Source organism: Jaculus jaculus, chromosome 5 (genome assembly GCF_020740685.1).
Source record: "Jaculus jaculus isolate mJacJac1 chromosome 5, mJacJac1.mat.Y.cur, whole genome shotgun sequence".
Classification (NCBI taxonomy): domain Eukaryota; kingdom Metazoa; phylum Chordata; class Mammalia; order Rodentia; family Dipodidae; genus Jaculus; species Jaculus jaculus.
Window position 1 is genome coordinate 73221345 of NC_059106.1, and position 24699 is coordinate 73246043.

General features: G+C 45.0%; 1 protein-coding gene and 1 pseudogene across 2 annotated transcripts in view; both read right to left on the reverse strand.

Annotated features, from left to right (window-relative positions):
* Positions 1 to 23419, reverse strand: part of Tmem39b (transmembrane protein 39B) — a 28631-nt gene extending 5212 nt beyond the window's left edge. The window contains exons 1-7 of one of the 2 annotated variants that reach the window (XM_004665278.2): positions 23357 to 23419; positions 21221 to 21347; positions 20546 to 20765; positions 19858 to 19941; positions 19394 to 19548; positions 2711 to 3047; positions 1460 to 1647 (exon numbers count right to left, since the gene is read on the reverse strand). In XM_004665278.2, coding sequence (XP_004665335.1) covers positions 1460 to 1647; positions 2711 to 3047; positions 19394 to 19548; positions 19858 to 19941; positions 20546 to 20765; positions 21221 to 21347; positions 23357 to 23360 — 1115 coding nt within the window. In that variant the 5' untranslated portion in view covers positions 23361 to 23419. Of the gene's footprint in view, positions 1 to 1459; positions 1648 to 2710; positions 3048 to 19393; positions 19549 to 19857; positions 19942 to 20057; positions 20088 to 20545; positions 20766 to 21220; positions 21348 to 23356 lie in introns of those variants that run through there. The other variant, XM_045151142.1, reaches the window with a different exon arrangement.
* On the reverse strand, positions 14267 to 14757 carry LOC105944540 (annotated as a pseudogene).
* Positions 23420 to 24699: the final 1280 nt, after the last annotated feature.

Genomic DNA, 24699 nt, shown 5'->3' on the forward strand with positions numbered 1-24699 from the left:
AACAGTAAGCACAGGTATTACAGGACACTGAATACAGAAATCCTTTGTAGGGGAGAGCACTGAACCCATCCTTGGTGGTCAGGGGAATGTTTCTGGAGGAAGCAAAGTGCCAAAGGATAGACAGGAAAGACCCCAACTAGGAACTAGGAAAAGGGGGACAGAAAGGGTATTCCAAGCAAAAGGTACATCACGGGCAAAAGCCTGGATATAGAAATGCAAAAAGGATATGAGGATGCAAAGAGGCTTGCCCTGGCTAGAGCAAAGTATGAGGTGGGATGCAGTAAGAGATGAGGCAAAAATGGCTCATCAGCCAGGAAGCCATGTGAAGAAGTCTTGTCTTATCTGTGGACCTTAGTGAGCTACAGACAGGCAGGTTTGTTCTCACATTCAGTTTTCCACTCTTCCCAACCCTTCAGAGCACAAAGCCAAGCCCCCTTTTGGCCCACCTGGCAAGGCCAATCACTTTTCTGGACACTTGGACAGAGTATGAAAAAGACCCTGATTGGCAATGAAGGCCAACAGGAGGACACTTGGCTTCTGTCATCTCCATTGTGTTTTTGCTGTTTGCTGGGCTTCCTTCTACAAACCTGATTTAGGGGTCTCCTCTTTGCCAGGCTGTGTCCTGGGCCTGAGACTCAGATGTGACTCAAAGGTAGTTCTGGCCTTGAGAGTTTCTCATTAAATGAAGGCATAATGGACAGAAAAATTATAGTGGGGGTAAAAAGTACTCAGATAAAGGGCTTTAAGAATATCAATGAAGAATGATGGAGGCTAAAGGACAGCCCCGTACCCCAAGGTTGCTCAGCAGGGTACAGGACAAGCCTGCAGCCTCTTCCACCTTACTTAACTGTACCTGGCCTGTGAACTTGTTAAGAATTTCACCTGTCATTTCTGCCCTGAGGCCTCCTTCCCTGCACAGGATTTACTATCAGCTAACAGAGCACTGTATCCTGTGCTGACTGATGTTTCTAAAGCACACCTTGGAATGGGCCCTTCTGCTGTTCAAGGTCCTCTATGGCTCTTCACAGCTCACAGATCAAAGAGCACACTCCTCTGCCTGCTTCAGAGCACCAGGTCTGGTGTGGATTAGGTAGAAGTAATGTCTACTAAAGGAGCAGGCAGTCTAATGGCTGAGGGGATGAGTTACCAAGTAAGAGGAGAATGAAGCAATGAATGAAGACAAAATGCATGCATGAGTAAGTCAGTCAATGAGTAGATAAAATAAGTCAATGAATGAGGAAGTCAATGCAATGAGTCCATGTATTGCCAACTCTCTCCTCCCATCTCCAGTATACTGCATGCTCCCCAAGGACAAGGAACACCACCCCCTTCTCTGGACACAAGGCCTAATATGCGAGACAAGCTTAATAAATACTTGTTGGCTGGCTGACTAAGCTAATGAGCAAGAGGGTAAGTGACTTCAGACCCTGACCAGGCAAAGTAGAGTAGGAGAACTCACGGGTGCTGCAGCACATTGGAGCAAAGAGCTGGGTCCACCTTCTGCCAGCAGCCCAGATGGGCAGCGGCCTTGTGTAGCAGGTCACAGTAGCTGGCAGGGAGCAGGTGCTGCATGAGGATCACTGAGGTGCTGATGGACACCAGCAGGAAGAGCTCACAGGACCAACGCTTGTCATAGTAATGTGTATTCTGAGGAGAGCAGGAGTTGGGTCAGGTTTTGGGGTGCCTCTTTTTCTTTCCTCATTCTACCTGCCTTAAAAGTTAGGAAAGTCCTGAAGAGACTTTAGGATGGCTTGAAACCAACAATCAAGTACCTATCAATGGCAGTTTAGACATATACCCACCAATTTTTACAAAGAAACATTACTCCCACAGCCCTCTCCATTAAGCCAGAGCATGCTCTGGGAGCCAAGATCAAATCTGGGCTGTGGTGTACCCCACTAACTTTGTGATTATAGGCAAGCCAATTAACTTGTGTGTGCTTTACTTTCCTTATCAGTTACATGATAAGAGGAACCATCAAGCAACTGTGAGAGGCCTTGGAAGAATTTGTTTTTGTTTTTTTTCTGAGGTAGGGTCTCACTCTAGCCCAGACTGACCTGGAATTCACTATGTAGTCTCAGGGTGGCTTCAAACTCACAGATATCCTCCTACATCTGCCTCCCAAGTGCTGGGATTAAAGGCATGTGCCACCATGCCAGGCTTAGAAGGGTTTTTTATTTGGTTGTTTTTTCAAGGTAGACTCTTACTCTAGCCCAAGCTGACCTAGAACTCAATCTGCAATCTCAGGTTGGCCTTGAGTTCACAGTGATCCTCCTCCCTCTGCCTCCCAAGTGCTCCCAGCTTAGGAGGATTTAATGCAATGAAAGTTCTGAGCATGCTGGAGGTGCTCAACCTCCACTCTTTAAAGTGCATTCTGGAGTAATGTTTCAAGTCTACCATGGCTCCAGAGGTACCTTCCCAAGAGGCTGCATAAGAAAGAGAGTGAGCACAGGGTTTGACATCACTTGGATCTGGATGAATCTACTTAATGAAAAAGGAGGACAGTGATATGCCTGTGTCTAAGCAGCCATGGACATGCGATGTCTTCCTTGTTGACTAGGAGACCTGGGACAGATCATTTCCTTTCAGAGGCTTGTTATCATCATTCCAGAGAAGTCCTATCCAAATCCACAGAGAAACCTAAGCAAGTAATCTAAGCAAGCAGAGGGCAGGGCCCGGGCCCTTAGGCTCCTGGGGTTGATCTGTGTACCTTCACAAACCAGACAGGCACAAAGGCCACATAATAGGCACTCAGCATGGAGCTGACAAGCACTTCCTTCATGCGCCAGTTGAAGTCCATTTTGAGGAACTCCACTTCATTGCGAATGAGGCTGGGTGACAAGCAGCAGGCATGGGTAGGCATGGCTTCTGGGCCATATAGCTGTCGCGTATGTTGCTTCCAAGTCTCTCGCAGAGTCAGCAAGTAGTCCCGACTTCTTGCCAGGCCGCTGACGGCCTCTCGGGGTCCCATGGAGGTCATGTGGCTGAAGAGGTTTGTCTTGCGAAGATCACAGTTCAGCTGCAGGAATGGAATGTACATCCCGAACCTGCTAGGGAAAACAGTGTTGAGGGCAGGCCTGCCCATGGCTGGAATCCTAACCCTCATCCCCAGAGAGGATTCTGCTCTCCGCTTTGGGCCTCAGCCCTTCAGGATGTGCCCACTCGCCTATCCATCTATCCTTCCACACAATGGTTAGTGACCCAACATGTTTTAGCACTGAGCGTATGCTGGACAGTGAGCATATAGTAGGAAGCAAGAAGTAAGTTCCTCCATGCACCATCTAGAGATAACTAGTAACGAGGAGAGCACACATTCATTGGGCACAACTTATGTTCTAGGCTGTCATTTTTTTTTTTCCAGGTAGGGTCTCACTCTAACCCAGGCTGACCTGAAATTCACATTGTAGTCCAGGCTGGCTTCAAACTAACAGTTATCCTATCTCTGCCTCCTGAATACTGGAATTAAAGGTGTGTGCCACCACACACCTTTTTACTCTTTTAAATGTACCTCTTTTTCTTATAAGGACAGATATTAGGCATTATTATTTTGTTCTCTTTTAGCCAAGAAAGTTAAGGGTCAGACCAGTGGAGTAAATTATCAAAAGTTACACTATTAGCCAGGCTAATAGGTGATGGTGCATGCCTTTAATCCCAGCACTCAGGAAGCAAAGGTAAAGAGGATTATGATGAATTTGAGACCACCCTAAGACTATGCAGTGAATTCCAGGACAGCCTGGGCTAGAGTGAGACCCAACCTCAAAAAAACAAACAAAAAAAGTTACACTATTAGTAAGGAACAAAGGTTCAGACCTAGCTCTGTTTGGTACTAAAGATTAAGACAGACAGACAGACAGACAGATATATATATATATATATGTATGTATGTATATATATATGTGTGTGTGTGTGTATGTGTGTGTGTGTGCATATATATATATATATATATATATATATATATATATATATATATATTTTTTTTTTTTTTTTTCTTTTTGAGGTGGGGTCTTGCTCTTACCCAAGCTGACATGGACTTCACTATGTAGTCTCAGGGTGGTCTCAAATTTATAGCAATCCTCCTACCTCTGCCTGCTGAGTGTTTAGGATTAAAGGTATATGCCACCATGCCCACCTAAGACAACTTTTTTTTTTTTTTTTTTGAGGTAGGGTTTCACTCTAGCTCAGGCTCTCCTAAAATTCACTATGTAGTCTCGAACTCACGGCAATCCTCCTACTTCTGCCTCCCGAGTGCTGGTATTAAAGGCCTGTATCACCATGCCTGACTTAATGGTGGTAACTTTAAAAAAAAAGTTGTCAGCCGGGTGTGGTGGCACGCCTTTAATCCCAGGAGGCAGAGGTAGGAGGATTGTTGTTAATTCGAGGCCATCCTGAGACTACATAGTGAATTCCACATCAGCCTGGGCTAGAGTGAGACACTACCTCAAAAAAATAACAACAAAAAAAAAATTAAAAAACAAAAAATATAGTGCCACCAAAAAATGTTTCCGTTTTGTAACTGGGTGCATATATGAGGCAGTTCAGTAACAAATATTTTATTTTATGCTTATTATGTACCAGGCATTGAAATGGATCCTGAACAATACAAACCTGTCCTAAGTATTACCCTTCAAGCAGGGATGGAAATAACTAGTCAAGGGTTTTGATTCTGTATCTAAAGATTCAATCAGCCACAGGTTTAAAAGAAGCATTACATTATTTTCTCTTCTTCTACCTTCTTCTCTTTCTCTGACAGTAGGAAGCCCAGGCTGGGCCAATACCTTGCTATACAGCCAAAGCTAGCTTCAAACTCCAGGTTCTCCTTCTTGAATGCTGGGATTAAAGGCATACACTATAGCCTGGAGAGATGGCTCAGCAGTTAAGACACTTGCCTACAAAGCCCAAGGACAAGGGTTTGATTCCCCAGTACCCATGTAAAGCACAAGGTGGTACATGCATCTGGAGTTCATGTACGGTGGCTAGAGGCCCTGGTGTGCCCATTCTCTCTCTCTCTCAAATTAAAAAAAATAAAAATAAAAAAAAAAAAAAATAAATATATATATATATATATATATATATATATGTTTTTTTAAATATATATTTTAAAGGCATACACAACTGAGCATGGTGGCGCATGCCTCTAATCCCAGCACTTGGGAGGCAGAGGTAGGAGGATCGCCATGAATTTGAGGCTAGCCTGAGACTACATAGTGAATTCCAGGTCAGCCTGGGCTAGAGTGAGATCCTACCTCAAAAAAATAAAAAAATAAAAATAAAAAAGGGATAGACTCCCATGCCTGGCTCTAGAAATATTTTTTTTCAAGGTAGGGTCTTGTTCTAGCCTAGGCTGACCTAGAATTCACTATGTAGTCTCAGAGTGGCCTTGAACTCACAGCGATCCTCCTACCTCTGAGATTAAAGGCATACACCACCATGTCTGGCCTAGAAGTGTTATATTTTTGATGTGTTCTATGTACTAAGGACTAAGATGATTGTTGGCGCTTTTGAACTGAACATGTACAGATTTCCCCCCATGGGATTATTTTCTAATCAATAGCACTACCAACTTTTTTTGTTGTTGTTGTTTCTCGAGGTAGGGTCTCACTTTGGTCCAGGCTGACCTGGAATTAATTCTGTCATCTCAGGGTGGCCTTGAACTCATGGCGATCCTCCTACCTCTGCCTCCCAAGTGCTGGGATTAAAGGTGTGTGCCACAATGCCCAGCTTAGCATTAGCAATTTTTAAAAATTTCTTTTTATTTTATGTAACTTATTAGAGAGAGAAAATAGGTATGCCAGGGCCTCATGCCACTGCAAACAAACTCCAGATGCATGGACCACCTTATGCATCTGGCCTACATGGGTACTGGGGAATTGAACCTGGGTCCTTAGGCTTCACAGGCAAGTGACTTGTAGTGGTTTGATTCAAGTGTCCCCCATACACTTAGGTGTTCTGAACACTAGGTTCGCAGCTGATGTAGATTTGGAATTAATGCCTCTTGGAGGCAGTGCATTGTTGGGGGCAGGTTTATGGGTATTATAGCCAGTTTTCCCTTGCCAGTGTTTGGCATACTCTCCTGTTCCTGTTGTCCATCTTATGTTGGTCAGGGGGTGATGTCTACCCTCTGCTCATGCCATTGTTTTCCCCTGCCATCGTAGAGCTTCCCCTTGAGCCTGTAAGCCAAAATAAACCTCTTTTCCCAAAATCTGCTCTTGGTTGGGTGATTTCTACCAGCAATGTGAACCTGACTGCAACAGTAAAGTGGTACCAAGGAGTGGAATTGCTGCTAGACGCCTGACAGTGTGGCTTTGGCTTTTTGGAGCTGATTTTCAAGAGCAATGTGGAAGGATTTGAAACCTTGGCCTAAGAGCCGCCTCGCTCTGCTGTAAGTACAACTTGATGGATTATTCCGGTCAGAGAAGAAAGACCTGAATGCAGTAAGAACTATGGACTGCGAGGTTTGGCTTATGAGGGTGAGAAAGAGCTCTGCTTGGACTGGGCTAGCAGTTTGTGTGAAAAGCTTGTTATGCCTGTGTCCTGAGAACTTGTACAGGGTTGCTTTGCATAGAAATGAACTGGTGTGAGCAGAAGGATATGGCACGGAAAAACACAAACAAACAAACAAAATCTTTGGGCGAACTGCTGCCCATTCAGCTGCAATAGATTACAACCTTTGAGATTGGGCCAGCTGACCTGCACTGGGGCAATAGGAAGAATGTAGAGTCTTTTGAAGGAGCCTGAGTGCTCAAGGAGTGTCCTGTTCTTCAAAGTCTGTCCCCCCTCCCCAGATTAACAAATTGGCACTCTACCTGATATTGAAGAGTATAAGAAAAGCAGGAAAGAGAGGGTCACTGAGTTTGCAACACGGTCTTGTGTTTTGGAAACGCCCATGGGCAGTGAGTAGCAGGTTTGCTGGATGCCTGCATGGAGACCTGATGGAGCTTGAGGACGACCTGTGCATTGCAGTGGAGATGCCAAGACCACAAGGTGGCTGCTAAGGAAAGCTGCTGGCCCCAGATGAAGTTTTCCAGGACTGTGAATAGCCTAGCTAGAGGGGCAGAATTGGAACTCCAGAGACTTGTCACTGGCTAGAGTTGTTGGACTTGGAACTACAAAGTTTGATATGTGCCCTGTTTAAATCATGTATTGCTTGAGTATTTCTTTGCTATGCCCAATGCCATCTTTTGGAGGGTGAATGTTTATTCTGTGCCATTATGGGTTTTGGGGGGATTTTTTGGTATTATGGCTCAGTTAAAAGAACTTGGACTATGGGGGTGTATGAACATCACTGGAATTGTGGAAACTAATGCCTCCTGGAGGGAGTGTATTGTTGTGGGCAGGCTTATGGGTGTTATAGCCAGCTTCCCCTTGCCAGTGTTTGGCACACTCTCCTGTTCCTCTTGTCCACCTTATGTTGGTCAGGAGGTGATGCCCATCCTCTGCTCATGCCATCATTTTCCCCTGCCATCATGGAGCCTCCCCTCGAGCCTGTAAGCCAAAATAAACCTCTTTTTCCCACAATCTGCTCTTGGTTGGGTGATTTCTACTAGCAATGTGAACCTGACTGCAACATGCCTTAACCACTAAGCCATCTCTCCAGCTCAGCATTAGCAACTTTTTACATAGCATTTACATAGTACTAAGAAATAAAAGTAGATGATAATGTATACAGAAGACTATGTGTAAGTTCTTTGCAAATACTATGCCATCTTATGTAAGTCATGCTCAACTTAATGCTTTTCTTAATAAATAACAAGCATTTTGAGTTTTGGTGTGTACAGGATGTCCTGGACCCAACAAATTCTCCAGAGGAAACAAGGGAGGACTATAGTTAGAAAAAGTGGGTGAGTCTATAGCTATTCCATTCTGAATATGCCTGATCTCATCTCAGAATTTAAGTGGGGCAAGCCTCATTAGGACTTGTATAGGAGGAAAAAGTGGGTGAAGGCTGGAAATGTAGCTCAGTTGAAGTGTGTGCCTAGTATACATGAAGCCCGAGGCTTGATCTCTAGCACCACATAAACTGAGTGGTGCAAGCCTGTAATCCTAGCACACTGGAGGTGGAGGCAGGAGGATCAGAAATTCAGTCATCCTTTGCTACATGGCAAATTTGAGTACAGTCAGGAATACATGATATATATATATATATACACACACACACATATGATATATATATATCTCGTGTATTCCTGGCTGTACTCAAATGGCAAGGGGAAATGATGGCATATATATACTTTTTTTTTTTTTTTTTTTGATTTTTCAAGGTAGGGTCTCATTCTAGTCCAGGCTGACTTGGAGTTCACTATGGAGTCTCAGGGTAGTCTTGAACTCATGGTGATCCTCCTACCTCTGCCTCCTGAGTGCTTGAATTAAAAGTGTGCACCACCATGCCCGCCCAGCATGTATTTCTTTATATTTAAAAAAATTTATTTATTACAGAGAGAGATAAGAGAGAGAGTTGGCAAGTCAGGGCCTCTGCCATTACAAACGCACTCCACAAGCATGCACCAATTTGTACATCTGGCTTTTGCGGGACCTGGAGAATTGAACCCAGGCCGTCAGGTTTTGTAAACTAGTGCCTTTAAACATGGAGCTATCTCTGCAGCCCCAGACTCAATCCTTTTTTTTTTTTTTTTTTTTTCCCAAGGTAGGGTCTCACTCTAGCCCAGGCTGACCTGGAATTCACTCTGTATTCTTAGGGTGACTGCAAACTCATGGCGATCCTCCTACCTCTGCCTTCTGGGTGCTGGGATTAAAGGTGTGCACCAACCAGATTCAATTTTAAGGGCAAGCAAATTAAGATGGTCTCTGTCTTTGCCAATAAAAAGAACCATAGGTAGTGTACCTATCTATCATACATGAAGCCCAAAGCACTCCCCCAGCCCCCACCAGTGTAGAAGCACATGGCTGTAACCCCAGCATCTGGGAGGCAGAGGCAGAGGGTCAGAAGTTTAAGGTCACTCTCCCTATATAAGGAGTTGCAGGCCAGCCCCGGGCTATGAAATACTGTTCCCCCTCCTATCCCCCCCCCCCACCAACACAAATTATTTGGTAACAGTAGGTGACTCCTCCATCAGGTCAGAAGTTAGATGCAGCCTCATATGCAAGATGACAGTATCCCCTCCCACCTCCTCTACCTGACACATGACAGTATTATGAGTAGAAAATGGATCTGTATCGCACAATGAAAAGTATGGCAGTGGGCTCATCAGTATACAAATGATCTTAACAAGTCATAATTTTGGCATGTTGAAAAATAAGGAAGCCAGTCTATAGCAGAGCTTTCCAATAGAAATATACGAGCTGAGCCAGGCATGGTGGCAGATGCCTATAATGCCAGCACTTGAGAGGCCAAGGTGGCAAGATTACTCTGAATGTGAGACCAGCCAGGGTTACAAGAGTTGAGACCCTGCTGAAAGAAAGGAAGGAAGGAAGGAAGGAAAATATAAAGAAAAACAGAAAGGAAGAAAGGAAAGGACAAAAAGAAAGACAAAAGAAAGGAACAAAATGAGTCACACAGGCATTTTTTTTCTTCCATTTTTGAGGTATAGTCTCACTCTAGCTCAGGCTGACCTGGAATTCACTATATGTAGTCTCAGGGTGGCCTCGAACTCTTGGCGATTCTCCTATCTCTGCCTCCCCAATGCTGGGATTAAAGGCATGCACCACCACACCCAGCTAGGTAATTCTTTAGGAGCCACATTAAGAGATAAACTTGGGGCTGGGCATGGTGGGCTCTTCCACTTTATTTGTACTAAGTTTCCAGAATCTGCTCAGTATTTCATACTTAGAGCACACAATTCAGTATAGCCTATTTTATTTTTTTAAATATGTTGTATTTATTTGAGAGAGAGAGAGAGAGAGAGGGAGGGAGGGAGGGAGGGAGGGAGGGAGGGAGGGAGGGATGAATGGATGGGAGGAGACACAGTGAATGAGAGAGAATGGGAGCACTGCAAATAAATTCCAGATGCATCGCATGTGCCACTTTGTGCACCTGGCTTTATGAGGTCCTGGGGAATGAAACCCAGGCCATGAGGTTTTACAGACAAATGCCTTAAATTGCTGAGCTATCTCTCCAACCCGAGTTGCCTATTTCAAATGCTATTAGTGGCTACTGAGCAGGACAGTATATGACTATGTTATGGAGAAGATGTCATCTTTAGGAGTGGGAGTTTACCTTGCCAGAGTGACTTGAGAGAGACAGGCTTGAAAATGGACATATTTCATAGAAGATGGAAGTGAGAGGGCTGAATGAAAAGGATCTGTATTTAATTATGAGTCAGTCCTTTTATTCCTCTTCTCATCTCATACAACCCATCCTGAAAGATTTTTATTTTATTATTTATTTATTTATTCTTGTTTGTTTGTTTTTGTTTTTTTGAGGTAGGGTCTCTGGTCTAGAATGACCTGGAATTAACTATGTAGTCTTAGGGTGGCCTTGAACTCATAGCAATCCACCTACCTCTGCCTCCTGCATGCTGTGATTAAAAGGCATGGGCTACCATGCCTGGCTATTTAAGAAAATTTTGTTTGTTTATTTATTTATTTGACAGCAACAGACAGAGAGAGAGAAAGAGGCAGAGAAAGAGAGAGAGAGAGAGAAGGGGGGGGGAGAATGGGCGCGCCAGGGCTTCTAGCCACTGCAAACAACTCCAGACACGTGCGCCCCCTTGTGCATCTGGCTAACGTGGATCCTGGGGAATTGAGCCTCGAACAGGGGTCCTTAGGCTTCACAGACATGTGCTTAACCACTAAGCCATCTCTCCAGCCCTCCTGGCTATTTTTAAAAAATACTTTTAACAATATTTTATTTATTTGAAAGAAAGAGAAATAAGCAAATAGAGAGAGAAAATGAGCAAACTGCAAACAAACTCCAAACGCACTTTTAACCACTGGGTTATCTCTCTAGGCCCTGAAGGATTTTTTTTTTTGAGTTAGGTTCTCACTCTAGCTCAGGCTGACTTGGATTTCACTATGTAGTCTTTGGGTGGCCTCGAACTCATGGTGATTCTCCTACCTCTGCTTCCAGACTACTGGGATTAGAGGTGTGTGCTAACACTCCTAAAGGATTTTTAAAAGAAACTGAATAAACTATGTGGGCAGAACTGAAGACTCTAATGGGAGAAGCTTAGAATAATAGATCCATCTCCCTTCTGGCCTATGGGAACACACAGCCTGTAACTAGAGTCTCTCTCACAGCCTGATAGTCAGTGTGTCCTGTTTGTATATTTAGACTTTCAGTCAAAGCTCTTGCCCACTGAAGCAAGGGCAGAGGGAGAAAAAAATATCTCCTGCTACTTAATCCTTTATTCTTAAACACAAGCAATCAAAGAAACCAACTATCTTAAAAAACTAGCAGCATGAAACAGAAATTGACCTCAGTGAAAAGATAAAAGTGAAGGAACAGAAAAATTTTTAATTTTTATTATTTGAGAGAGGAAGAGAAAGAGAGAGAATGGGCATGCCAGGGCCTCTAGCCACTGCAAACCAACTCCAGACACATGCCTCACGATCGTGCATCTGGCTTATGTGGGTACTAGGGTGTCAAACTTGGGTCCTTTGGCTTCACAGGCAAGCACTTTAACTGCTAAACCATCTCTTCAGCCCCAGAAGAGAATTTTTTAAAGAAGGTCAGATGTATGAGAAAAGAACATGCCTTTAATCCCAGCACTCAGGAAACAAAGGTAGGAATATCCAGTGAGTTTAAGGGCATCCTGGGACAACTGACTGTGTTCCAGGTCAGCCTGGGTTGGAGTGAGAACCTAAGGTGGGGAGAGGGGGGAGAAAAGAAAGAGGCCTTAGAGATAAAAAGTATGATTGCTAGTCAGGCTTGGTTGCGCACGCCTTTAATCCCAGCACTTGGGAGGCAGAGGTAGGAGGATCACTGTGAGTTCAAGGCCATCCTGAAACTACAGAGTTAATTCCAGGTCAGCCTGGACCAAAGTGAGACTGTACCTTGAAAAACCAAAAAATAAAAAGTATTTTTTCAATAAAAATGCTAGAAGTACAGCTGGGCATGGTGGTGCACGCCTTTATTCTGAGCACTTTGGAGGCAGAGGTAGGAGGATCACCTTGAGTACAAGGCCACTCTGAGACTACATAATAAATTCCAGGTCAGCCTGGGCTAGAGTGAGACCCTACCCTGAAAAACAAAACAAAATAATAAATAAAAAGGAGATAAAAGTAGGAAATTTCTGAAGACAAAGTAATGAAAACAATGCAAAAAGGGAAGGGAAAGAGGAAGAGTAGACAGAGATAAAGGGAACACTTAAGGAAAAACAGAAGAACAGGAAAAAGCAGAAGATCTTTTCAGAAAAATAAAAGAAGAAAAACTCTCTGAAGAAATAACAATTCTCCAGATTAAATAAAGTCCTAGAGTATTGATGGGATGAATAACAAAAGTTCCATACCAGATTATCTTGTAAAATCTCAAATAATCAAAAGGTAGACACCCTTAAAAGCTTTCAGAAAAGGACATCTACAAAAGAACTGAAATCCAACTGACTCCAGACTTCTCACCAGATGCCAGGAGCAATGTGAAATGTATATTCAGCCCAAGGATTAATGAAGTATGAGGGCAGAATGAAGACAATTTAAACATACACAGAGCTCGGAATGGATACACCTCTCAAATACCCACTGCCAAGGCAATTACATGACCATGGAGTCCAGCAAAATAAGAGAAAACCAAGAAAGAGGAAGACATGGAATCTAGGAAACAGTGGATCCAACCCAGGAAAGCAGCAAAGGGAAGCTCTAGGCTGAGAATTGTAAAGCAGGCCTATCGAACAACTACTTCAGATTGGAGCACAAAGATGAAGGGAGGCCATCAGGAGGGATGTCTTTGAGGATGGCAGTAGACTCCAGGCAACAGATAACACGTTTTGAGGGGCTGGATAAATTTGAGGATACGTTGAAGGTCCATCTTTCTTTTGTCAACAAGAAAAAAGAAAGGCAATTAGAAACTCCAAGTAAAATGTTGTATATGGAATAACATAAAAATTAACCACACTAAAATATGACATGATTGTACGTAACTGATAGAATACCAGAGAAACCATTTGACTCTCTAGCAACATTCTTTCCAAGAGGCCTACGGCTGTAATTCAGTAACTATAAACGATGAATAATATTTTTGTACATCTATTAAGGCTACTTATTGGTGGCTTAATTTTCAGAACTAGCTTTAAAGAATGGAAGGCTTAATATAGTCATCTAGGAGGATGTGGGTACTAAGTTTGACAATGTAAAAGACTACAGCTGCTCATAAGTGAGAGAAAAGAAGCACAGGAAGATGGTTAGGGTTCCTAATATTCTTATCTTACATAAAAGTGATTCAAAACACTATTACTGAAGGAGTAAAAACTTTCTATTTTGGAGATGGGTAACAATGAGATGAAACTCAGGATATTGCACATACTAAGCAAGCACTCTTTCATTGAAATAGGTCCCCAGTCCCTAATTCACTTTCATTATTGATAAAGATAATAGCAAACTAAAAATAATAGTTATCAAATCCTGGGAGCAGTAGGAATGAGAGTGCAAATTCTATCTTAAAAATCTCCAATGTTAGGGAATCAACATGTACAGGCACATGCATGTTGTGTGTGGTCTGTTTGTATATGCACTGAACATTTATCCAGGATATACAAGAAATCAGAAACATTGATGATTGATTATCTCTTGGAAGGGAAACTGGATGACTGGGAGGCAAAAGTCAAGGGTAGACTTTTTTTACTTTACACTCATACCTTTTGAACCTTAATTATGTGAGCCCATTATCCAATTACAAAATCACTAAATACATGTTTGTTTGTTTGTTTTTTTTTGAGGTAGGGTCTCTCTATAGCTCAGGCTGACCTGGAATTCACTACGTAGCCTCATGCTGGCCTCGAACTCACAGTGATTCTCCTACTTCAGCCTCCCCAGTGCCAGGATTAAAGGCATATGCCATCACATCTGGCAAGACTGTCTTTTTATCGGGGGGGGGGGGGTGCACTCATGTAGCTCAGGCTAGCCTTGACTTCATTACATTGCTAAGAATTATCCTGCATTCCCAATCCTCCTGCTGCTACCTCCCAAGTGCTGGGAGTACAAGCATATATCACCACACTAGGCTTTGGTTTTATAGCATGGGACTAAAAACCTGGAGGACGGGCTACTATTTTTCATTGTAAGACTTTTAATACTAGATTTTATGTTTTTTAATTGTTTTTATGTTTTGGTTTTTCTTTTTTTTCAAGCGAATATAATCTTGTTTTATTGTCTTCATAGCAAAACTGGCTTAGAACTGGATCACTTGGCCCTTTTTATTTTTTTCCTTGGTTTTTCGAGGTAGGGTTTCACTCTAGACCAGGCTGACCTGGAATTCACTCTGTAGTCTCAGGGTGGCCTTGAACTCATGGCGATTCTCCTACCTCTGCCTGAGTGCTGGGATTAAAGGTGTGCGCCACCACGCCTGGCTCCTTTCTCTTCTTATCTCCTCCTAGTTCAAAATGCTTGCATCTCTTAATAGCCAGCATTCTCTTAGATCTGCAGTTGGGCTCAACACACTCAAGCCTCAGCACAATCTTCTTTGTAGTTTTAGCCTTTTTCCGGAATATAGGCTTAGTCTGCCCACTGTAGCCACTCTGCTTTCTGTCATAATGCCGCTTTCCCTGGGCATACAGAGTCCTTTCCCTTCTTGTACTGGGTCACTTTGTGGGACTGGTGCTTGCCGCACTTCTTGCAGAAAGTCTCCCAAGTTTTAGGGACGTTCACCATGTTTGCAGGAGTGCTATCAGCACGGAAAGCTTCTTTAATTTTTTTAAAATTTATTTATTTATTCTCAGCCTCTGCAAACGAACTCCAGACGTGTGCGCCCCTTGTGCATCTGGCTAACGTGGGACCTGGAGAACCGAGCCTCGAACTGGGGTCCTTAGGCTTCACAGGCAAGCGCTTAACCGCTAAGCCATCTCTCCAGCCCTTCTTTATTTTTTTTAAAAAGATTTTGTTTTATTTATTTATCAGACAGAGAGGAGGAGAGGGACAGAGAGTGAGTATGAGCATGTCAGGGCCTTTAGTCACTCCAAATTAACTCCAGATGCATGTGCCACCACATGCACCTGGCTTACGTAGGAGCTGGAGAATTGAACCTGGGTCTTTAGGTTTCGCAGGCATGCACCTTAACCACTAAGCCATCTCTCCAGCCCAGGTTTTTCTTTAATTTTTAAAAAAAAATTTATTTATTACTTGAGAGAGAGAGAGAGAGATATAGAGAGAGAATGCTAATGAACTCCAGATACATGTGCCAGCATCTGGCTTACATGGGTATTGGGGAATCAAACCCAGGTCCTGAGGCTTCAGAGGCAAATAAAACCATCTCTCCAGCCCTAGATTTATTTTTTTAATGTAATTATCAATGAAAAATTTACATTTATTTAAAAACCAAATACAACATACAGAAAAACATAGACCTAGGTTATGTCTGTATCCAAGGAAAACAGACTCATGTAGTAACCAAAAATGTCAAGTCAGAGGGCTAGAGAGATGGCTTAGCAGTTAAGGTGCTTGCCTGAAAAGTCCATGGACTGAGTTGGATTCCCCACTGCTCATATAAAGCCAGATGTGCAAGGTGGCAAATGCATCCAGAATTCATTTGCAGCAGCTGGAGGCCCTGGCATCCATTCTTTCTATCTGTCTCTCTTTGTCCATGCAAATAAATATTTTTTTTAAAGTGCAAAAGAAATCCGCAAGCTGAAAATTCAGTGGAATAGTATGAAAACTTTCTCATATCTACTGCCATGAAAAAATATCCAAGGGGCTGGAGAGCTGGCTTAGCGGTTAAGGCACTTGCCTGTGAAGCCTAAGGACCTAGTTTTGACTCCCTAGAGCCCACATAAGCCAGATGCCCATGACATGCGTCTGGAGTTCATTTGCTGAAGGCCCTGGCATGCCTGTTTTCCTGCCCCCATCTCTCTCAAATAAATAAAATGTTAAAAAATAAAATAAAATGGAGAATGATTGAGGAAAACATGTGACATTGATCTTTTGCCTCCACATGCATGTGCATTCAAGTGCACACACATACATGCTTCCACCTAGATGTGAACATGTATACACAGACTCACTTACTTCACACACATACATACCACATACACAAGAAAAAAATATACATCCAAGCTATACAATTAAGTAAAAAATTTAGAGCTGGGGGACTGGGAAGATGGCTTAGCAGTTAAGGTGTTTGCCTGTGAAGCCTAAGGACTACAGTTCAATTCCCCAGGGGGCACATGTGTCTGCAGTTCATTTGCAGTGGCTGGAGGCCCTGGTGTGCCCATTCTCTCTTTCTCTCTGCCTCTTCCTCTTTCTCTCTCAACTAAATAAATAAATAAAGTATATATACAAAAAAATCTAGAGCTGGCATGGTGGTGCACACTTTTAATCCCAGCTCTTGGGAGGTAGAGGTAGGAAGGCTGCCATGAGTACCAGGCTACTCTGAGACTACCTAGTGAATTGTAGGTCAGCCAGGGTAGAGCAAAACCATACCTCAACATGGATCCTAGCTAAAAGATGTTTGGACTTATATGTGAATTGGACTAAAACTCGGTAGCAGAGGCCAGTAAGCTAGAAAGGCAATGTAAAGGTACTAGAAAGGAAGGGGTGGGGCACTTAAGAGGATGGTACTGTATATATATAAGTAGAAGAACAGATTACTGGGGGTGGAAAGGCCTAAGTGATGTCAGGAGAAGAGACTGAGTAAATGAAGGGTGGTGAAGGGAGGGTTAATAAAAATCTAAGAGGGTGTGAGTAAGTCATATGGAATCCTACTTTTTTGGACAATGGTACATCCAGAAGCCATGCATTGTTACTAGAAAATTTTCAGTGCCAGGGATGGGATACTTTCCAGTGAGTTGTTGGCCAGGGAGGTCCCTGATGCCCCCAAGACATTATAGTTCATTGCCAAGGCTGTTGGTTTCCCACCAGGAATAGACGGTAAGACTCTACTGCATGCTTGGGCTGCAAGGTCACTGAGAAATCTTGCTGGAGCTGAACTGAAAACCTCTTCTGTGTAGACCAGCTGACAGAAAGCTGGAAAAAGCTACATTGCATGCAGCTCCATAGAAGACAGAGGTCATCAATAGAGATAAACAACAGTGGACACTGCAAGCCTTAAGTTGGGCCAGCTATGACAAATGAGCCAAAGGGTACAATAGTGGCATGTCTGTTATGGGGGAAACCAACTGCTCTCTAGTTGGACTGGAGGCCGGCTCCATGGGGGTGGGGGGCAATGCCTGATACTGAAAACCTATGACAGGTGAAGTCATGAGCTCTAGGGGTATAACACTTGCTTGTATCTGGCAAAATGTATATATAATGCTCACCAAACTGCCCAGTAAGCACTTTTCTTAATGTTCATGCCTATATATTAATGGTACTCTCACTTTTGGTTAGAGAAGCTTCTCTTCAGATAGCAATGACCTCTGGGATTTTCAAAAGGCACCACAGTGCTGGGAAGAAGTGATAGAAGAGTGCTTAGCACTGAAATATCTCTTATCACACCTTCCAAGGCTTAGGGTCCATTGCAGAAGAGAGGCAGGAAGAATGCAAGAGCCAAAGGAAGGACAGGACTCCTTGCAATGCAGTCTTCCAGACACAAAATGGCCTGGATATCCATGACTTTGCAGTGCCTGGCACTACCTACACAAGACTATCAAAATACGAGGAGATGATGATGACATAAATAAAAGACTGGGGCTGGAGGGATGGCTTAGCAGTTAAGGCGTTTGCCTACAAAGCCAAAGGACCCAGGTTCGATTCCCCAGGACCCATGTTAGCCCGCTGCACAAGGGGGCACATGTGTCTGGAGTTCGTTTGCAGTGGCTGGAGGCCCTGGCACGCCCATTCTCTCTCCCTCTCCCTCTTTCTCTGTCAAATAAATAAACAAATAAAATTAAAAAAAAAAAGAGAGACTGATTGAGAGAGGGAGGGGATACAATGGAAAGTGGAGTTGTGAAGGGGAAAGTGGGGGGGGGGGAGAAGTATCATGGTTTATTGTCTATAATTATAGACGTTTTCAATAATAAATTTAAAAAAACACTCTACTTCAAAAAAACAAAAATGAAGCCAGGCGTAGTGGCACGTGCCTTTAATCCCAGCACTCGGGAGGCAGAGGTAGGAGGATCGTCATGAGTTCAAGACCACCCTAAGACTACATAGTGAATTCCAGGTGAGCCTGAGCTAGAATGAGACTCTACCTTGAAAAACCAAAAAACTAATAAGTTATAACATCATATACAATATAATCCAAGTATATTTTTTAAATCCAATTATTAAAAACAATTTAAAAAAAACCAAAAGAGCCGGGCGTGGTGGCGCACGCCTTTAATCCCAGCACTCGGGAGGCAGAGGTAGAAGGATTGCCGTGAGTTCGAGGCCACCGTGAGACTACATAGTTAATTCCAGGTCAGCCTGGGCTAGAGTGAGACCCTACCTCGAAAAACCAAAAAAAAAAAAAAAACAAAAAACAAAAAACCAAAAGACTCTTGCATGGGGTACAGTGTTGCATGTCTATTATCTCAGCACTTGGGAGGTGGAAGCAGGAAGATCAGAAGTTCAAGGTCACCCTTGGCTCTATAGAGTTTAAGGCCAATCTGGGATGTATGTGACCCTGTCTTTAAAAAAACCATTACCAACCAACCGACCAAAAAACTAGGTGTAAGCAATTGTGGCCAAGTTCCCACACCAGCATTTTCTTGGTCATGCAGGATAGAGAAAGAAAAGTATTTCATGAACCAAAATGGACAGGGTTAGGAGAAATAACTGTTAATGCTCAGGCTGTAAGGAGCCTGCTCCAACACCCAAATCAGGCACCTTCCAAAAGCCCTCTTCAATTCAAAGCTGAAAAGGGCAGTTATAGGCTGTTCCATCTTCCACAATCTAGGTACTTGTGAGGCAGGAGTGAGCAAGTTAAACAGACAACATATGCATGTATAGACACATATAGACGTTAAGTATACTTCATGCACAGATACGGATGTGCAAACATGCAGGTGCTCACCAACACAGACTTGGAGAAGCACCAAGATATATAAACACTGAGACAGACACACAGAGAATAAAAAAGAGACAGTGAGACAATGCAAGCCCATGCAAGCCCACTTAGAAACATTCCTTTGGGTACACATTCAAATTTGAGTCCCTTTCCAACCTCTCAGTGGGACCTTGGGTAAATTATAGCACCCCATTTTCTTCTGCAATAGAAGGCTAATTATCCTGGTCTCAGGGGATGTCATCAGACAATATGAGAGGATATTGTTGTTGCCTGCCTGGAGTCTTTCAGAGGTGGAGGTCTGAAAGCCCAGCCACACTAAGGACAGAGTCAAGGGCCAGGCACGTGAGGTAGGTCAGGGGTACTCACGGATAGCAGAGGAACAGGAGGTTCAGGAAGGAGTAGGTCCTGAAGAGGTGGATGAGGGATCGGCACAGACTCCAGCCTGTTGCCGTGAGAACGGTGAAGCGGGTGAGGAACAGCAGGATGGAGCGAAAGAGGGAGACCTTCCCCCTTTGAGAAGCCTGGGTCAGGACGAGATAGCGCCTTGGATGGAGGCCACAGGGTCTATGCCAAAAACCCACCCCCATGAACTATGAGCCCACCCAGGAAAAAGTGCACAGCAGGCTGGGCAGAACCTGGGAAGGTGAATGTATCTGTTTGATGCCGGGTAAATTCTGAGCACTAGAGGGATGTTACAAATGTTCTCCAAACAAGTCCAAAGGGCTCTATATGGAAATGCCTCAGGGTTGAAGGGTTAGGTATACCTCCTTGGGACCCCAGGGGAAAAAGGGATTTCCAAAGTCCCTAGTCAGCCTCTAGGACCCAATCACCTCCTTCACGATGGACCCAATGAAGCGGCGGCCCAGAACAATGGTGGTCACCATCAGCAAGTTGAAGTCGATCAGGTGGAAGTTCTGTCAGGGGGCAGAGACCTGGGGGTCACATGGGCCCCCTGTCCATACATGGGCTTTTCTTCACCCACCACTTCCCCCTGCCCAATTCTTTCCACAGAGACTGTCCCCATTCTGACCTTCAATGGCCTCCAGCTGAGTCTGGCCAGGAAATTACCTAGAGGAGTAGAACAAGACCCAAAGAAGGAAAGTGGGACAGTCCCTGGGGATAAGAGAGTGGTGAGCCCTCTTGCTCTTGTCCTTGCAACTCCTCTTCTGCACAAGGTTCTTTTTGCCCCTGAGACATTCATGGATTTCCGTGGCTCATCTTCCAGACAAAACTTAGGACTGTCAGCTCTACCAGGCAAACTCTGTGTTAGAATCATCTCTGCCACCCTTACAATGCCCAGTATGGTCCTAAGCACACTAAGATTATTGAAAGAAATATCCATTTCCTGCTCCTTTTATTCCCATCACACCCAACATGGAGCCAAGTGCATGGTAAGCTATGCTAACTGAAACCAAGTAACCCTAATACACACACACACACACACACACACACACACACACGCGCGCGCGCGCGCGCACGCACGCACGCACACACAGCTTGCTCTGGCTAAACACCTACCAGGGAAGTGTGTGAGGGTGGGTGGGAGGGCGGATACCACCACACTGTTTTGTAGATGTTGATGTAGTGGACAAACAGAGCTATGAGCTGGCAGAAGAAGAGTTGCAACTCGAACAGAATGCTGGCCTGGACAGGTAGCTCAGGGATCTTGCAGTGCTGCAGTGGCACGACAGTCTGGGTGGCCAGCGGAGGGCTGGAGAGACCTGTCCCAGAGCTGGTCCTGTGGGTGGAAAGGAGACAGGACATCAGGAGCTGACCTGGAGCAAGACTGTGGGGTGACCTCGGAAGAGCAGCTTGTCACAAGGATGAATTCTTTCTAATCTGGCCTGGTAGACAAAGCAGAAAAAAAAGCCTTTCCTTTCCTAGTTGCATTCAGGTCTTCCAACCTCTCCCAAAAAGAAATATAAGGTCCATTTGGCAAATGAAGAAAAGGAGCCTCAGAGAGAAGATACAGTTTGTCAGGCCATCAGTAAACCAGAAGCAGAGCCTTAGTTGATTAAGGCCTTCAGGTTTATTTGACCACATTCCACTACATCTATCTGGCTGAGCTTGCTGTGGGTCTTTTCTGCTTCACTGCCCTGAGCCCTACTTGGTACCTAGAGTATCACATCAAGGAACCCAGTAAGGGAGATGCTGGTCCACAGGAAGGTGGGACAGACAGGAGAGGTGGCTTACCTGGTACGAGAACGGACACTGGTCACGGATGCGCTGGAAGTGTGGCCTCCACCAGAGCCCCCTGAGGATCCTGGCTCACAGAGTGGATTACGACAGTAAGATGTCCTGTTGGGACCTCTTCGTCCTCCTGTGGGGCTCAAGCCAGAGGGCAAACATCAAGGATACCAGCAGTGATCTTAGCTCCAGTTACCTAGCATTTCATTTTCTTGTGGGATCCTCCTCGGCCCTAAGACATGGCTCTTTCCTACCTCTACAACTTCATCTCCTACCATACTCTCCCTCCTGTCCCATCTGACCATGTGTTCTCACCATCTTGTCCTTTCTCCAATAAGCAAACTTGTCCCCTGTAGCACTTGCTGCCAGTTATTTAGACAGCTCTTCCTGACTGCCCCTTTTGATTTCTTATTCTTCATTTCTTTTTATGCTTCTTTTTCTATTTTCATTCTTTTTCATTTTTACGGTGCTGGGCACTGAAACTTTCACAGAATAATTTTTTTTTTTCGAGATAGGGTCTCAATCTAGCCCAGGCTGACTTAGAATTCACTATGTAGTCTCAGGCTAGCCTCAAACTCATGACGATCCTCCTACCTCTGCCTCCCAAGTGCTGGGATTAAAGGCATGTGCCACCACACCCAGCTAAAGAATAAAAATAATTTTTGAGTTGGAGAAATGGCTCAGCACTTAAAGGCACTTTCAAAGCCTGAAGGCCTGGGTTTGATCCCCCAGTTCCTAAGTAAAGCCAGATGCACAAAGTGGCACATGTGTGAGGAGTCTGTGGTGGAACTATCCCCCCCCACCTTTTGTTTTGTTTTTCGAGGTAGGTCTCACTCTAGCCTAGGCTGACCAGGAATTCACTATGGAGTCTCAGGGTGGCCATGAACTCTTGGCAATTCTCCTACCTCTGCTTCTCGAGTGCTGGGATTAAAGAAGTGCACCACCACGTCTGGCATAGCCCCCCTTTTTTATTTTTAGGCATCACCTTACTATGTAGCCCATACTGATCTCAATACACCTGCCTCAGCCTCCCAAGTGCTAGAATTAAAGGCATGTGCTAAGACACCCAGGCCTTATCTGTCTTTTCCCCTGCAATTTTCTTTATTCCAGTACCCTGCAAGTATATGTATAAGTAAATAAGCCCAGCAAGATACTATTTTCAGATTAGGAAGCTGAGTTTACACTATGCCAAAGACAGTAACAGGGTCTGAATGGTGAGCTCTCAGCTCTGGTATAGGATGGATTTCATTGGGATTCAAGTTTCTAGAGCCTTACAAATTTGGTCAGGTTTGAGATAGCTTTTTCTTCCAGGGCACTGGAAAACGGCATGGTGTGGGCTCCAAATTTGGGTTTACAAACTCTGTATGTAGGCTTAACATTGTAGCCCAAAATCCGAAATATCATCCAGCACAAAAGATGTAATTTGCCCATACTCCTAGTGACAGCATAGTAGTCTCCACTCTCACACATCATGTCCATGCCTCCCCAGCTACGATTTTCTCAATCTCCAAGAGCTCTGACCTCAACCAAATCCCAGACTGGATGCTCTGTCACGCACTATTTGCAAAACCCTACACAAACTCCCTCTTCCCGGAAGCTCTGCGCACACCCTTTCTCCAGTCTTGGATGGCATCCTCTTGAAGCCCCTTAACTCAGAAACCCCGCCTACACACAACTGTCAACCCCAAACCCCGCCCCCACACCTCCCTAGAACTACTCCAGGCCTAGAAGCCCGCCTCCACAATGGGCTCCCAGGGTCTGCAAGGTCTCCTTCCGGTCCCACCGCCCTCGGTAAGCCCCTGGAATCTAGAAAGTTCGCTTCTACACGGGCGCCTTTAGCCCATAAGCTCCACCCTATAGCACGAAGTCACGCCCTACAGAGTATCGGCGCCCCCTTTCCAGCCCATTCGACCGGGACTTCACTAAAACCTAAGCTCCAGCAAGCCCGGCTCATTTAGGAAGCCCCGCCTCCACAACAAAGGCCCCACCCCAAAAACGACGGGAGGGGGCGGGGTCGCGTCGGTGCCTGCATCCCCTCCCCCCTTGCCGGGTTTAGTCCGCGTGGACCTGCAATTAGCAGCTTGGCCACCCTGACCCCCACGCCCGCGGGTTCCCAGGCCGAGTCTGACGCGCTCTGCTCACCCATTTCCTTCCCCCGACTCTCTCCTCTTCGCCGCCGCAGCTCCTGCGGGCAATATGTCGGAGGCGACGGCGGCCGGGAGAGGACTAACCGCCGCAGCCCAGTCCCCGGGTATCAGCCGCGCGCTCCCGCCTAGCCGCTAAATTTGCATACAAGGCGGGCTAGGGGCGGGAGGCGCGCTTCTTAAAGGGGCCTCCTCCACAAAGGCGGTGCTTGTGCGCTCTTTGTCTCGCCTTCTCCCACGCCCTTTCTGCAGCTGCGGCTGAAGAGATCCTAGAGGCAAGCAAACGCTCCTCTCCTGTCCTTCCGGTGCGTGCATTACCTGTTTAGGCTGGAGGTAGAGACTAGACCCGAGCCTGTCCGCTGATCCGTATCCTTCATCTTTCTCTCGGGCTCTACTGTATGATTTAGTCTACTCCATTCAACACCCGAGTCATTACCCCTTTTTCGTCGACCCCTACACCCAATCTTTGATGTAGTCTAAGTATTGCTCACTTGACTACTGTTCTCGCTCACTGCCACCGTCTTCGTTCAGATCCTGATTGCCATTTCTGAGCTTTAAGGTCGTAATTCTTCGTCTTAGTATTATTCACCTTACTGTTTTTATTGTTTTCGAGGTAAGGTCATACTCTAGCCCAGGCTGACCTGGCATTCGCTATGTAGTCTCAGGGTGGTCTCGAACTCACAGCAATCCTCCCACTTCTGCTTCTCGAGCACTGGAATTAAAGGCATGGGTCACCGCCCCTGGGCTTCATTGTTGTTACTATTTTGAGTTAGGGGTCACCCTCTAGCCCAGGCTGACCTGGAATTTGCTATGTAGTCTCAGGGTGGTCTGGAAGTCAGCGATCCCACCTCCCTCCCAAGCGCTGGGATTAAAGGCATGGGCCCTCATTGTTATTATTTCTAGGTAGGGTCTTGCTGTAGCTCAGACTGACCTGGAATTCACTATGTACTGTTAGGGTGGCTTTGAACTCACAGCTGGGCTATCCTTTTACCTCTGCTGGGATTAAAAGCGTGACCCAACACGCCCAGTTCTTTGACTCATTTTAAAAAATATTTTTTATTTATTTGACAGAGAAAGATGGAGAGAGAATGGGTAGGCCAGGGCCTCCAGCCACTGCAAACGCGTGCGCCCCCATGTGTATCTGGCTAATGTGGGTCCTGGGAAATTGACCCTGGGTCCTTTGGCATTGCAGGTAAATGTCCCATACATATATATAATTTGAAAGCCACAGAGAATGGGTGCACCAGGGCATCCAGCCACTGCAAACATACTCCAGATACATGCGCCACCTTGTGCATCTGGCTTAAATGCGTACTGGGGAATCGAGCCTCCAACGGAACC